Source organism: Hirundo rustica, chromosome Z (assembly GCF_015227805.2).
Source record: "Hirundo rustica isolate bHirRus1 chromosome Z, bHirRus1.pri.v3, whole genome shotgun sequence".
NCBI lineage: Eukaryota > Metazoa > Chordata > Aves > Passeriformes > Hirundinidae > Hirundo > Hirundo rustica.
The window spans coordinates 17,799,501-17,812,662 of NC_053488.1; the positions used below are offsets into that span (position 1 = coordinate 17,799,501).

The 13,162-nt window shown below is 42.1% G+C and overlaps 1 protein-coding gene across 2 annotated transcripts in view; it reads right to left on the minus strand.

Moving 5' to 3' along the window:
- Positions 1-8,325, minus strand: part of EGFLAM (EGF like, fibronectin type III and laminin G domains) — a 76,804-nt gene extending 68,479 nt beyond the window's left edge. The window contains exon 1 of one of the 2 annotated variants that reach the window (XM_040090061.1): positions 8,207-8,325. In XM_040090061.1, coding sequence (XP_039945995.1) covers positions 8,207-8,315 — 109 coding nt within the window. In that variant the 5' untranslated portion in view covers positions 8,316-8,325. The remainder of the gene's footprint in view (positions 1-8,206) is intronic. The other variant, XM_040090062.1, reaches the window with a different exon arrangement.
- Positions 8,326-13,162: the final 4,837 nt, after the last annotated feature.

Sequence of the window (13,162 nt, forward strand, 5' to 3'; positions counted from 1 at the left end):
CTCAACTTGAGAGCTGAAACAGATGTTTTCAGGAGATCCTTGTGACACCCAGCAAAATCACAGGAGTGAGGCTGGATGGCACATTTGAAGATCACCTAGTCCAAATCCCTGCTCCGAGCAGGCTCAGCTGCACCAGGTTGCCCAAGACTTTGCATAAGGAGGTTTGAGTATTTCCAAGGACACAGACTCCACAACCTCTCAGCCTAAATTCCCAGTCACCCTCACAGTGAAAAACTATTTGTTCATGTTAAAGGGAATTTCCTGCTTTCCCTTCGTGTCCATTGCCTCCAGCCATGTCACAGGGCACCACTGAGAAAAGCCTAGCTCCATCTCCATTACTCCCCCACCACTTAAATACATCTGTATGATGTCCACAAGTATGTCACTTCCAAAGAAAATCTGGGATCTTCTCAAGGAGCAGGAAATTCCTTCCCAACTCAGTTCCTCCATAAGAAATGGGATAATTTCAATACCTTCTGCAGTCAGCAAGTCTCTCCATTCACCAGTACTATCAGTAAAACCAGTGGAAATTCTTTGTCTCTACTGACTGAAGTAACTGTGGTTTTTAAACCTGAATCCCTGCACTTACTTCGTATGGGACATGGCCTGTGCACTCAAAGAACCAGTAACAAGCAGCAGAATGTGAGAATTAAGAGACTGACAGGGAAAGACAAAACTCTCTTCGGGGCAAGAGACAATGAGACATGCAAATACATCACTGCATAAAGAACAAACACATAGGGGAGGAAAGAGCACATGACACAGAGCTAATATCTAATGCTCTATAATCCTCTGAAAACATTCCCTGCTCCATGGCCACACTGTCTTCTGCAACCTGTAGAGTCCAACCCTTTGTCTCAAACCTCTACCAGGGGGCTACATCATGCAAACCATGCCCTTTACTTGGCATCAGCTGGTCCAAACAGCTTGGGTTTTTTTGTTTTGGGGGTTTTTTTGTTAGTTTTTTTTTTCCTTTAAACCCATTTAAGGTGCTGTCTTGTTCTTTTTCCAGAAGCCTCTGAAAGAATTGCCTATATTCTGCATGTTTCTTCTTCCATCATGTGACCCTATGGCTCTGTAGGGGTGAATGGCTGGAAGGCCCTCATCTCACCCTATTGAGTCAGACCCTTGGCACACGCATGGACTGAGAAACAGTTCTTGGCTGCAAAGTTCAACTCTGCCATAGTGACTGATAATAAAGATGGGAACGTTAGCAACCTGTACTGCGCAGGTTCACGTGGAAACGAGAACATAATGAAATGGGAACAGGAACTAAAAATGCCAGCAGGACACCAATCTCCATGCATGGCTGGAGTATCAGCTGCAATGCCAACATCTCTGTAAACAGCCACCTTCATAAAATGCCTGCTTACTTTTGGAAATATTACCTTCTCCTGTAATTGTCTAGAAAGCAGAATATGAAAAATACCTCACAGTTCAATTCCAAGGAACAGATTCTGGCTTCTGCAATCTCAAACCACAAAAATGTCGGTCCTAGACATGTACTTTCCATCATCTACACTTTGACAGGTTTTGTTCATAGTTTGGCTTCTTTTTTCCTAAAATGATATTCTAGTTGAAATTTTTCATGCATAAAAGCAATTAAACTTAAGTGAAATACTGTGTAATTTCTGCCCTTAGGATTTTTTATCAGAAGATTTTTGACCTCAGCAACGCAAAGCCAGTCTTGAGTTAAAACTTCGTATGTGCAACAATACCTCTGGCATAGCAGAAAGATCAGAATGATTTCTGTATTTGAAAGAAGCATGATCATTATTCACAGGATGTTCATTTCCCATCATTTTAGAAAGACAATTTTGCAAGTTCCAAATGCACACAGGTATTGATATATACCATCATTTTCATAGATGCCATCAATTTTAAGCTACTTTTAAAATTGAGAGAGGTGTGAAGAATACTGTGTATTGGGATTCTTTCAGCTTCAGAGGTCTTTCTGTGCAAATAACACTGGACTGACTATCCTCTGAGGACATGGGGAAACTCAGAGCCACTTCCCAGTGGTCCACTTCTCAGAAGAACTGTTCTTGACACAGCTGCTACCTGCATTGCTATAGAAGAAGTGTTACTAGGGGTAAGGTTAACATTTTTAAGGGGAAAGACACCTTTTCACTACTTGGGCATAGACTCAGAAAGCCATGTTCAGATGTTAGCACCTGCATATCGGTTATATTTCCTAGCTCTAAAAAATTATCCAGGGTAACTTTGGTGATGCTTGAGTGAGACATCTTTTTAAGAAAAGAAAGCCAATGCATTTTGGCTATCCACCTACAGGGATCCAACCCAAGAGAAGAAAGGGTTTTTCCCTTTTGCTGATGACACATAGCTGTCCTCTTGCTCTTGAACAAATGGCTCCCTTTATCAATGTTGTGTGGATTCCTTTTTCATTAGAGGCCAGTATCCTGAGGGACTTTCCTCAACAGGAGTCTTTACTCTTCTGTAAACCCTATACCCTATGTAAACCCATAGCAACCCTATGTTCAACAGAAGAACTGACAAGACCTTGGTGTATGTCACACTATACACCCCTCACCTGCAGAGTTTTATGGATCATCACACAGCATATGATTATCTAGGTTTGAGTTAGGTACCTGATTGTGCTGAAGCCTTCCCCCTAAGCCTTCAATTTTCAGTGGCTTATGCCCTCCTGAAGCAGTTACTTTCAAAGATGAATTCTGGTGTGCTTGTTCTCAGCTCAGTGGCTCTGAAAAGTCTGAAAAAGTAATGTTGAGCTTTTGGCGTAGTTTGGATGATCTTGTTATATGAAATAATTAACTTGGCAGTCATGTGTAAGCATCTTCACTAGAAATAAAAAAATAAAAGGAAATCAAATCTTGTCTAACCTTACCCAAAAGTATTTCATTTCAGTTGGAATTAGTAACAAAGAATTTGCTTGGGTTTGGGGAATTTTTTTTTTTTTTTAGATAATTTTTTTGCACAGAAAACAATTAAGAAATTTTATTCAAGATCGCACATCTAACAATCTCCCGTGTCCCTGTGATTTAGGAAGCCCTTTGTTATGTGATCATAGACCACCATCGCATATTCACTGATAAATATGGCACTGAACTGTACATTCAATAATGAAATAATAAACTCTTCAAAGACCTATTGATGGATGTTTGTTTAGGTATCTTTAATACCCTTTAATGACTTTTTAATATGAAAAACTTTCTGTAAGCATTTTAGAGTTTCATTTCCTTGTGATGGAAAAGTTGTGAAAAGGTCCTATCAGTCCTGTTTTGAGGACATGAAGCAATCAATGATAGTCACCTTTTTTTAATTAATTTTATTTTCAATTTTTAAAAAGGCATAAAAAGACCATAAACACACATTAAAACAGCATAAACAGAAACATGCAAAAATTTGAATCCCAATATAAGCATGATCTAAGGAGTTACAGCTTCCAAGTATACTCTGAGCTAATCCGTGAGTATGAGGGGCACTGAAAAGAACTCATGCACTGACATTTTCTGGTTTAAGAAAGCAAGGTACTATTCTTGTTCCTCAGGATGTCTTTTGGGTGACTGACACTCAGAATCTCTGCCATTGAGTTTAAGGTGTGATTGTTGGATGTGTTCACTTCTAATGAGCTGCAAACAGTACGCAGTGCTGTATCCTGTCCAGACCAGTGTCACTGAGAGAAAAAGAGGGTGTTTTTTTCTGCAAGCCACACCAGAAGACACCACGAAAATCACCTATATATCCTGACCCAGTTAAAGCCAGGAAGCACTGACTAAAGTTGGCGTACAGCTGTGATGAGCACCCTATAGGAGTCTTACCACTGTCTAAAGTGGCATGGCTGGAAAGCGTAAAAGCATAAAACCACCCTAATCCCATTTTTAAAAATGAAATTCTGGCCCATGAAGGACTGGCAAGCCATCAAAGACAGTCTGTGACAGACTCAAGGCAGACAGATTTCCCAAGGATCACTCTAGTACCCTAACTCCAAAACAACCCCTCCTCTCCAAAGCATCACTGTGAACCCCAGTATCTGGTATAGACTGTCTTAGCTAAGTTTACCTTTCTGAACACTGGTGGATGCCTGAATAGTCATTTCAGACATGGATATTAGCAAAAGGGTGCCAATGAAAAACATTTACTGCAAGTTTCCTTGTACAGAGGAAGATAGCAATTCATGGTGGAAAGGACACAAGATATTTTGCTGCAAGTGAGACTAAAGTCAGAAAACATACTTCAAAATTAGTAACAATGACACACAGAGTAACATGCTCAAGTGTTGAATTCAACACATTCCTATTGCTGCCCTGGAAAGTATTATTGGAATGCTCATATCTGCATGAGGTGGTGATGAGATTGATCAGTTTTCAGAATTTACCCAGCCATGGACTCCAGAGGTACAAGAGCAAGTCCAAAATGAGAATGTCACATAATGCTGTGATGCAACTTACATCTGAAGGTGACAAACAATACATATATAATTAGTGCTTGATTTTATTGGTGTTGAAGACATCAGACATTTTTGAAACTGTAAGAGGGTGATACTAATCTTTCCTCAAATAAATTATTCACATCTTCTTTATTAGTTCTAGCTCACAGATATGCACTGTCTCTGACAGCTCTACATCCCTCACATTAGGAATCATTCAGCTTCACAGTCATTGCTCTTCTCAGACACTTCACATCCAGCAGCAAATCAACCTTACCCTTGCACGCTTTACATTTGGGATTATGACAGTGAATATGAATTCATCCTATTGTTGTTCCAAAAATCTGTAATATTTAAAAACTTAAATAAGCGCCTTCTTTCCCAAAGACTGTTGAATTTTTCATATCTGCAGACCTGATTTCAAGGCAGTTTGACCTGTTTTGATACATAAATACGGCTAGACTTTCAAGTGTTCCTTATGTAGCAGATCTTATTATAGTCAGATTTTCTAAAGAATTTAAGTATCCCCATGCCAAATCCTTTGGAAAAAAAAAGTCATTTACTGTAGTGCTGACCAAGGATCTGTACTCTTTTGAAACTCTGGCCCTGATATTGAGTGCTACGCTCTTGTAAAGTCTTCAGACTTTAACTGGTCTGATTCCTCCCGCATTTACACTGAGAGCCAGTGATGTCTACTGCTATGGACATCTGGGAAAGAGATACAAGCCAAATTCTTTATTTATATTAGCTGGCAAGCTTAATGTATTTGTAAAAGGAGAAGCATTCCTAAGCATCAGATATGATTATTTTTATTCTCCATGCAGACCAACTCACCCATTTTATTATTCTACAGGGCGTTGGAATTTTATACTATGTTACTAAAGAAGCATCAATGCAATACAGTGCAATAACTTTGTGCTGTGAACATCCACAGGACTGGTCAGTTTTTTCCCCCCAAATTCTCTAAAATCAGACAACCATTAAAATTAAATACTGTGTTTATATTAGTAGCAGGGTAACAGATTGGGAGCTAGTTTCAGACTCTCTATTCTTCAGCCAGTTGAAACTTGAAATAGAAATGGTGAAAAACCTTTTGCAGAAGGCAAAAGATAGAAAACAATGTGAAAGCAGCAGTATGAGTGCCAGCTTCTGGGAGTACAAGATATAGAGAATCCCAGGCTAATCTGTTCCCAGCTATACTAACCACCACACGGTGTCTAAGGATTTGTTTTAAACCCTTCCCAAAGAATCTGTCATCCCATTTCCTTGTCTCCAGAAAATGTATTATGTAACTGTAAATAAATGTTCAAATTATTTTAGCAGTCATCAGAATGTCTTGTACTTGACTACAACAGCCTTTCTCCCTGAAGATTAATTTAAGAATTTGCATTTGTGGCGATTTTACTATACATTTTTAACTTCACAAACAGATTTCTCACTTTGCTGCTTTCTTGGGGTTACAAAACTGATCTTTGTAAGCTAAGTCCTGAACTGATACTTGGGAAAAATGGAGATCCATTTTACTATCTTTTTGTATTTTGATCCACAGGACCCCCAAGCCAGATTCTGTTATTGATGATCAAATGGGTTTATGACTTCTCTCTTGATATAACCTCTTGGTTTCACCTCAGTTAAAATTCTGTACAAGTCTCACTTCTAGCACTATTAAAAGGACAAAATGAAAGGGAAAAAAAAAAAATCCTGAAGAACTCTTTACTATCTTATCTCTTCTTTACTCACTGAATGTGTAATTTTGGATGTGTGAGTAAATGATAGTTCTTTTCCATTCTTATCTATCCTGCATATGATATGTTGCAAAAAAGGCAGAGAGAGTAGCTAGTCCCAGCTACCTGAAACTACACCTGTTCTGAATGTTTTGAGGGCAATATTTCATGGTAAGGACCCAGTCATGAGATTCTTGGGAGTCCTCAATTCCAACAGTCCCTGCAAAATGCAGATGGGATTTAAATCATATATATATATATATATATATATATATATATATATATATACACACACACACTGCTGCACACAAACTGTGTGGGGGATTTCCCTCTTCAAATCTTGCTACAAGTAGATTTTCAAATTTTTGCACAGATTCTGAAAAAAAAAAAAAAAATTGCCCAATGAAACTCATTTACTTCTTACACAGCAAAAGCAGCAAGAAAGGAATGATTGAAGCAGTCAGTGAATATGAAGCAGGTTATAAAAAATTAACATAAAATCTGTGATAGGAAAAGTAAACACAATACTAACAAATTAATTCATTTACTTCACAACATTACAGTTAGTTCCCAAGCTTTAAACCGTTTTAATTTAACGCACAGAAGTACATTTTTCCCAGGTGTCTCCTGTGTGACTAGGGGAAACAAATAAAACAATATGGTACAGTCAAGGAATATTTTAAAATATTTACACATTTGCTTCCCCAGCTTCTCATATCCAGTATTTTTAATGCAAGCTACTAATCACCTCATTCACAAAGACTGTCTGCCTAATTTCCTCAAGTGCTTAATGGCAGCTATTATGACAACCAAGGATCATGAGACTAGATCCCTAAGAGACAAGGTCAGACCAGTAAAATCAGCCATCTGTCCAGTAAGGGGTTTAAGCTCAGGCTGTATTTAACTGTTAAGTTTCTACCTGTATGGACATTTGTTTTCTTCTCATATGAGCAAGAAAAGGCACAATAGTGATTCTAAAAATCAGCAGCAAAAGTCTGGAATACTAGATACTGGGATAAATCAATCCTCTGGGATAGCTATATACGAAGAGGATCTGAAGCTAAAAACACTTCGTGGGATGAAGCAGAATTTAGTAAGCTTTCTGTACGGTCAGTTGAACTGATCTTAGTGTACTCAGTGACAAGAGTCGCTGTTGGTCACAAAGACTCCAGGATAGTCCGTGTTTGAGACAGTCCCAGGCGGAGCTATCTTCTCTCAGCACCACAATTTGAAATGTATACAGAACGTCAAACTTCACCATGCACTGTATCTCATCTCATTGTTTACATTTTACCTTACTGTTTCATATGCTGCAGACTGTAAAAGGGTTTTAACAGACTCAGGGTTTTTACTTTCAGCCTCTAAGGACTGGGCAGGAGTTCCTCGATCAGCGCGCAAACCTCCCGCCAACAGCCGTGGGAGCTCTCCCACAGGACACGGGTAGCGCTCAGCCAGGAGCAGCACCAGGAGGTACACCACATCATGTTTGGTACACGATAGCTATGGGTTTGGGACAAAATCATTGCTTCTCTAGTAATTTTTCTTTCACATTTACTACTCACTGTCTTAGGTCATTTGCTGCCACACATATAAATGTCACAGCCACGGAAGAGCCTTCCCGACAGGTCACCTCTGACTGGCTTAGAGGTTCACCTGGCTTTCTAACTCTGCTCACGCCGCGCGGAAGGTAACGGGATCCAGGGAAAACCGGATAAAATTTTTGCCTATTTCTTCCGCAGTAGCTGCAGCCCGGTCCTGGTCTGTAAATCGAGTGCGCCCACCGGCACTGGGTGTAACATGTGGGAGAAAACGGGTCATACACCGACCCCGCAAGTTCGCGGGTCCCTGCCATTGCCTGGGCATCCTCTCCTCCCCGTGAGAGGGCGGCAGGGGCTCGCAGGGAAGAGCCCAGACGCGCTCACCGACCCGGGGCGCGGCGCCCCGACCTCAGGCGCTGCCACCCGGGGCTGCCGCCTGTGCCCGGCCGGGGCAGCCCCAGCGCCAACGCGGAACTTGGCGGTGCAAGCGTGTCGCGGGGCGCGCACCCCTGCTCCGGCGCTGCCGCCCGTCCTACCTTGCCGGCGGGGGATGTTCCTGCGCGGCGTGGCCGCGCACCCGATGCACGAAGCCAGGAGCAGCACCAAGGCGAGGCAGAGGCGGTGACGGCCGCCCGGCACCTCCATGTGCGCCGAGTCCCCCTGCCCGAGCGGGGAGCCGGGGGCCGTGGCCGCGGGCGAGGGGCGCCGGCGCCGCCGCGCGTCCCCTCCGGGCGGCAGCCGGGTGCGGAGCGGAGCCGGGACCGGCGCGGAGCGGAGCGGACAGCGGGGCTGGGACGCGCGCCGGGCAGGGACGGGGAGGGACGGATGGAAGGGAGGAGGAGGCTGGGTCCGGCCCTTTGATGGGATTAGGGCCGCCCGGCGCGGGGCACGGCTCGGCACCTCCCCCGCGGGGCGCCGCCGCCCCGGCTCCTCCGACCCAGCCCCGGCGGAGGGGTCGCGGCGTCCCCTGCCGGGAGACCCCCCCCGTGCCGGCCGGGTCGCTCGGCAGCCCGGCCCCGGCCGCGGGGAGAGCGCTCAAGACCCACCCCTGGGTCCCGTGGGGCGGTGTGCCACCCCACCCTCAGCGGGGACCTCTGCCGTCCCTGCCCTTCCCCCGGCCTCGGCCCCGTTCCGCCCTGCGGGACCCCAGCTCCAGTGCTGCCCTCCACAGGGAGCGTCGGCATTTGATGTGTTTCTTCCTTTATCTACCCCCCCCCCCCCCCGAAGTTACGGGGCTGAAATGCTAGCCAACTGCTGGGGCGAAGGCGAAGCTAGGAAGAGGATTTGGTAAAGAAATTGTTGCTGAATTAAGAGGATAAATTAAGTTTAATCCCCCCCAGATGGAGGCTGAGACCCATCCAGCCACTCAGACTAATATAGAAACCCCTGTGGAGATTAGAGGGATGAGGAGGGCTGGGGGAGCAAGGCAAGGGGAAGCGCTTGAGTTGGACGATCCTGAAAAAAAAAACACAAAAAAACTGAGATAAACAAGAAATCTAAAGCATCTCTTCGGAGCAATGAAACACTGGTGGGATGAAAAACCAAATCCATTTGGTTCAGTATCCCATGTTTGAAATTGAAAAGAAGTGCAGAAACTTTTTATTAGCAGATGTGAGATTATCTGCCCTCTGCTCCAGGTCTCATCCTAAGCTTGGTTAGTTAGAGATCAGTATAAACCCTGAAACACCAGAGTTGTTATGTCTTGAGGGTTTGTGTGGGCTTTGGTTTGGAAATTAGCTTCATTTGTTTATTTTGCTGTTTACTTTGATAATTTTCAGTGGGCTTAATGTCCATATAAATTATGTATGTTTATACAGTCTCTGTGAATCTATAAAATTGATACCCTGTTCAATGAGTTCCATGCTGTAATTTTATGACATGTGGAGAAAATCCAGGAAGAGATCAGAAGAAAAACTTTCTGTCTGTGGGAACAGTGTTGATATAGGAAAATAAGGAAATCTGTACCATTTTAGGGTATGAGAGGAGACAAGGAAATGGTGATGAAGTCCTTTTGGACAGAAGATCAGAGGAAGAGAGTTTGAGCTCCTGTCCTGTTAAAAGCACTGCAAGTACCTCATGAAGAATTTGGAAACGGTAATCAAAGCCCTCACAGGAGACAATGGAAAAGGACAGCCGTTGCCTACCTCAGGGACAAGGATGGGAGACAGACTGGTCTGGTTAGAAAGGGCAACATCCAAGTTTCAGAGTGATCACTGCCAGGGAGAGTATGCTCAGGGCTACAGGAATTAAAGATGAGGAGTGGTTTTGTAAGCGTGACTCGGGTGCCAGTGGTATGTCTGTCTCACACTCTTATCAGCCTGCCTTTACAGAGACAGGGGAATTGCAGTACATGTGGGAGAAATGCAGGACTCAGGGCAGGAATTCCTGGCAAGGTCAGTAACTGTAGTGCACTGTGAAAGTGCAGTTCACAGGGCAGAGAATGAACTCTGGACAACATATTTGCCCAAAAGGCACATGTACTGCTCACTCATTGGCAAAAATGGCAAGCAGATCACAGCCAAGGGTGGAGAAATGCAAAGCCTCTCCTTTATATACACTCCAAGTAATTGTGGTTTGTACAGTGTGCTGTCATCAAATTCATTACAATTTCTGTTTTCCTTCTCACTTGATCTCTTTCCTCCCTTCTTTCACTCCCTCATTTCTTTCCTCTGACTTTCTTTTCTAGTAGTACTCATTATAACCACTGTAGTTAGTCTTCTCATGTATGCCTATCTACCCAAAGTATTCTGTGATTAAGTTGTAGTTGGACATATTGAGGCCAAAATGATTGGAACACCAAAGTTTATACTGCTGAGTTTCAGGCAGTTATAAGATTCAGACAGATTTTGTAATTTTAATTACAGTTTTGGGAGATTATCTCTGCAACCATGCAAGTTGGCAACATGCCTTCTGCTGTGATGGAGCCGGATATTCAGTTCTGGATGTATGGAGAGGTGCTCTTCCTGAAAATCCTACTAACAAAGGTAATCCACCACAAGCCTGGTGAATCCCCTCTAAATAACATGACTCCCATGTTGTTTCTCACTGGTAAGATTTTGCACTCTCCTCATTGGCATAGTCCCTGTTGTCTTCCAGTAGCATACTAATTAAAATTAATACAAGTTGGCACGTATTTGTTAATGCAACCTCTGTCCAGAGGGAGAAGCATTTTAGTGGAGGATATAGAATTAAAGCTTAGAATTTTTTCTAAAAGATAAATGTATGCCTTGCTGATCATTGGTCTGGGAGATGGCAAGATGAGTGAAGAGTTACGTGAACTTTTGACAGTGCTGAGTTTTGGGTGGTTAGTCTGTTGCTGAGTTTTGTGTCTGTCCCAGACCAGCTTGTGAGATACATCATCGTCTTATACATGAAAAATTACCTTTATCATGGAGGGCTCTGTAACAGAAAAGCTGCTAATGATACCTCTTTTCTGCATGTTCATCCAGTTGCTTCTCCTTGTCCTCACATGAAACTTGCTCTGCCTGGATTTGGCTTTGATTAGTGGTCTGCAATTGGATTCAGCCTCAGAGCCATCACCATACCAGTGATGAGATTTTTGCTTTGTTCCTGAGGATATCTAGATGTGTAAAACATCCATCATGTGCCTTGTTCTCCAGTGGCTGTAAATACTTGTTGATAAGGACCGAGACACAATCTTTCAGAAGTCCATAAACCCAGGAGCCTAGCGGTGGTGGAGGCAGTTTTCCTTCATTATCTCCTCCACCAGGGAAGATGCTAACTAAGCCAGCGCATGAATTTGGATATACTAGCCCTGAGCTCAGGCTGAATATTCCATTCTTGCTCTTGCTCTGTAGCTCTGGGAAGGAATAGAAACTCCAGTCCACCTAGTTTCTTACTCAGTGAAGCGAAGGGATGCAACACAGAGAATTTCCCTCTCACCTCTCTTCCTTAAGAGGCAATGCATGTGCATACAGCAATAGAGATGCAAGGAATGACGTTCTGGGAAGGCAGGAGAGAGTACTTCTATGTACTCAGACCCCTCTAAAAGTTCTACATCTGAAAGGATCAACATGATTCAGCTTGCAACTACATTAGCCTGCTATACCAACCTGTGATGTAAAAGTGCCAGAATCAAGAGACACCCCTTTTCCTTGAAAAGATAAAATTAGATATAAATGCAAAGTACCAAATTTTCAAGCATGGCTATAACCTCCCTTTCAGGTTTTGGAGGTCCAGTGTAACAGGACTTCTTTTTTTTTGGTAAATTTCAAAGTTCTCACATCTTTGTGTCTAAGAAACAAAGTCTGTTTAGTAGGTATCTAGACCATTACTCTTTCATAGTTAAAAATAGATCCCTACACTTATTTTCAACACCTGATTTTACAATAAATCACTGTGGAAGAACCTAAAACAGGATGCTTACCCCAAAACTATTTGGTAGAAGGAAGGAAACCTTTGTCTGAGGGCAGTTAAGTGAGCAGATTGAAAGACTGGGTAGCGGAAAAGCCTCGCCAGTGAGGTTATCAGGCTTTTCCACTGTGATTCATGGGGGTAAAAGAGCCTCGTCTTTGCCTTGGAGCTTGTCTTCACTTGAAAGAGGAGTGTAAATTTATAACGTTTTCCAGAGTTGCTCAATATGTGGATACATTTTGTCAAGAACATGATTTAAAGAAAAGTAATGGAAAAGTCTTTTGAGAAAGAAGTGTACAAATGGGGGCATCTCATGTTGGAATGGGATATTTTATACCTTTATAATTGTTTCTATGATGAGAGTATAGGGGACAGTTTAGGACATTTGGAATCTGGACATCTTCATAATTATGAAGAATGGATTCTTTTCTCATTAACTTAAGCTTTAAAATGTTGATGTTCCCCTTCTATTTTTTTAATAATCAGCATTTTTAAAAGACGAATTCCAAATATGTAGTATTGTGTCAATTTGTTCACAATCCACTAGAGATTTTTTTCAGGAGTTTTTCATAGGTTCTTCTTGAGGGAAGAGTGTAAACTTTTGACCTATAAAGGTCCTTTCTGTATGCCAAGGTCACTCTATCTATTTTACCATGCTGGTATTAATTCCAATGAGATACTGATTAAGAGTTACACCAATCTGTGTATGTGTTAGATGGAATTACATAGAACAAAAGATCTTTTTATTGACTTTAGTGACTTCATAAATTTTTGGAAAATGGAAGAAATATTACTTAGTAGCTTTCAAAATTATACCTCATAAATGTAATATCACTTAAAACAAGCAAACTTTAATTTAGCAAGTTAGATTTCGTTTTATAGCAATAACAAAAAATCAGTGCTAATTTGTATCTTATTATAAAATTGGAAACAAATGATGTTTCATAAATTAATATATTTGTTGCTTCTGCTAATCTTTATGATAAATAATTGCGCAACTTACAAAATGCCATAGATGTGCATAGAGTGCATATGACAATATCTCACTTAAAGCTGTAACTCTTCCGCATAAACTGTTCTTTTCTGGCTTAACTAAATAAAGTTTCTTGGGTAGACCT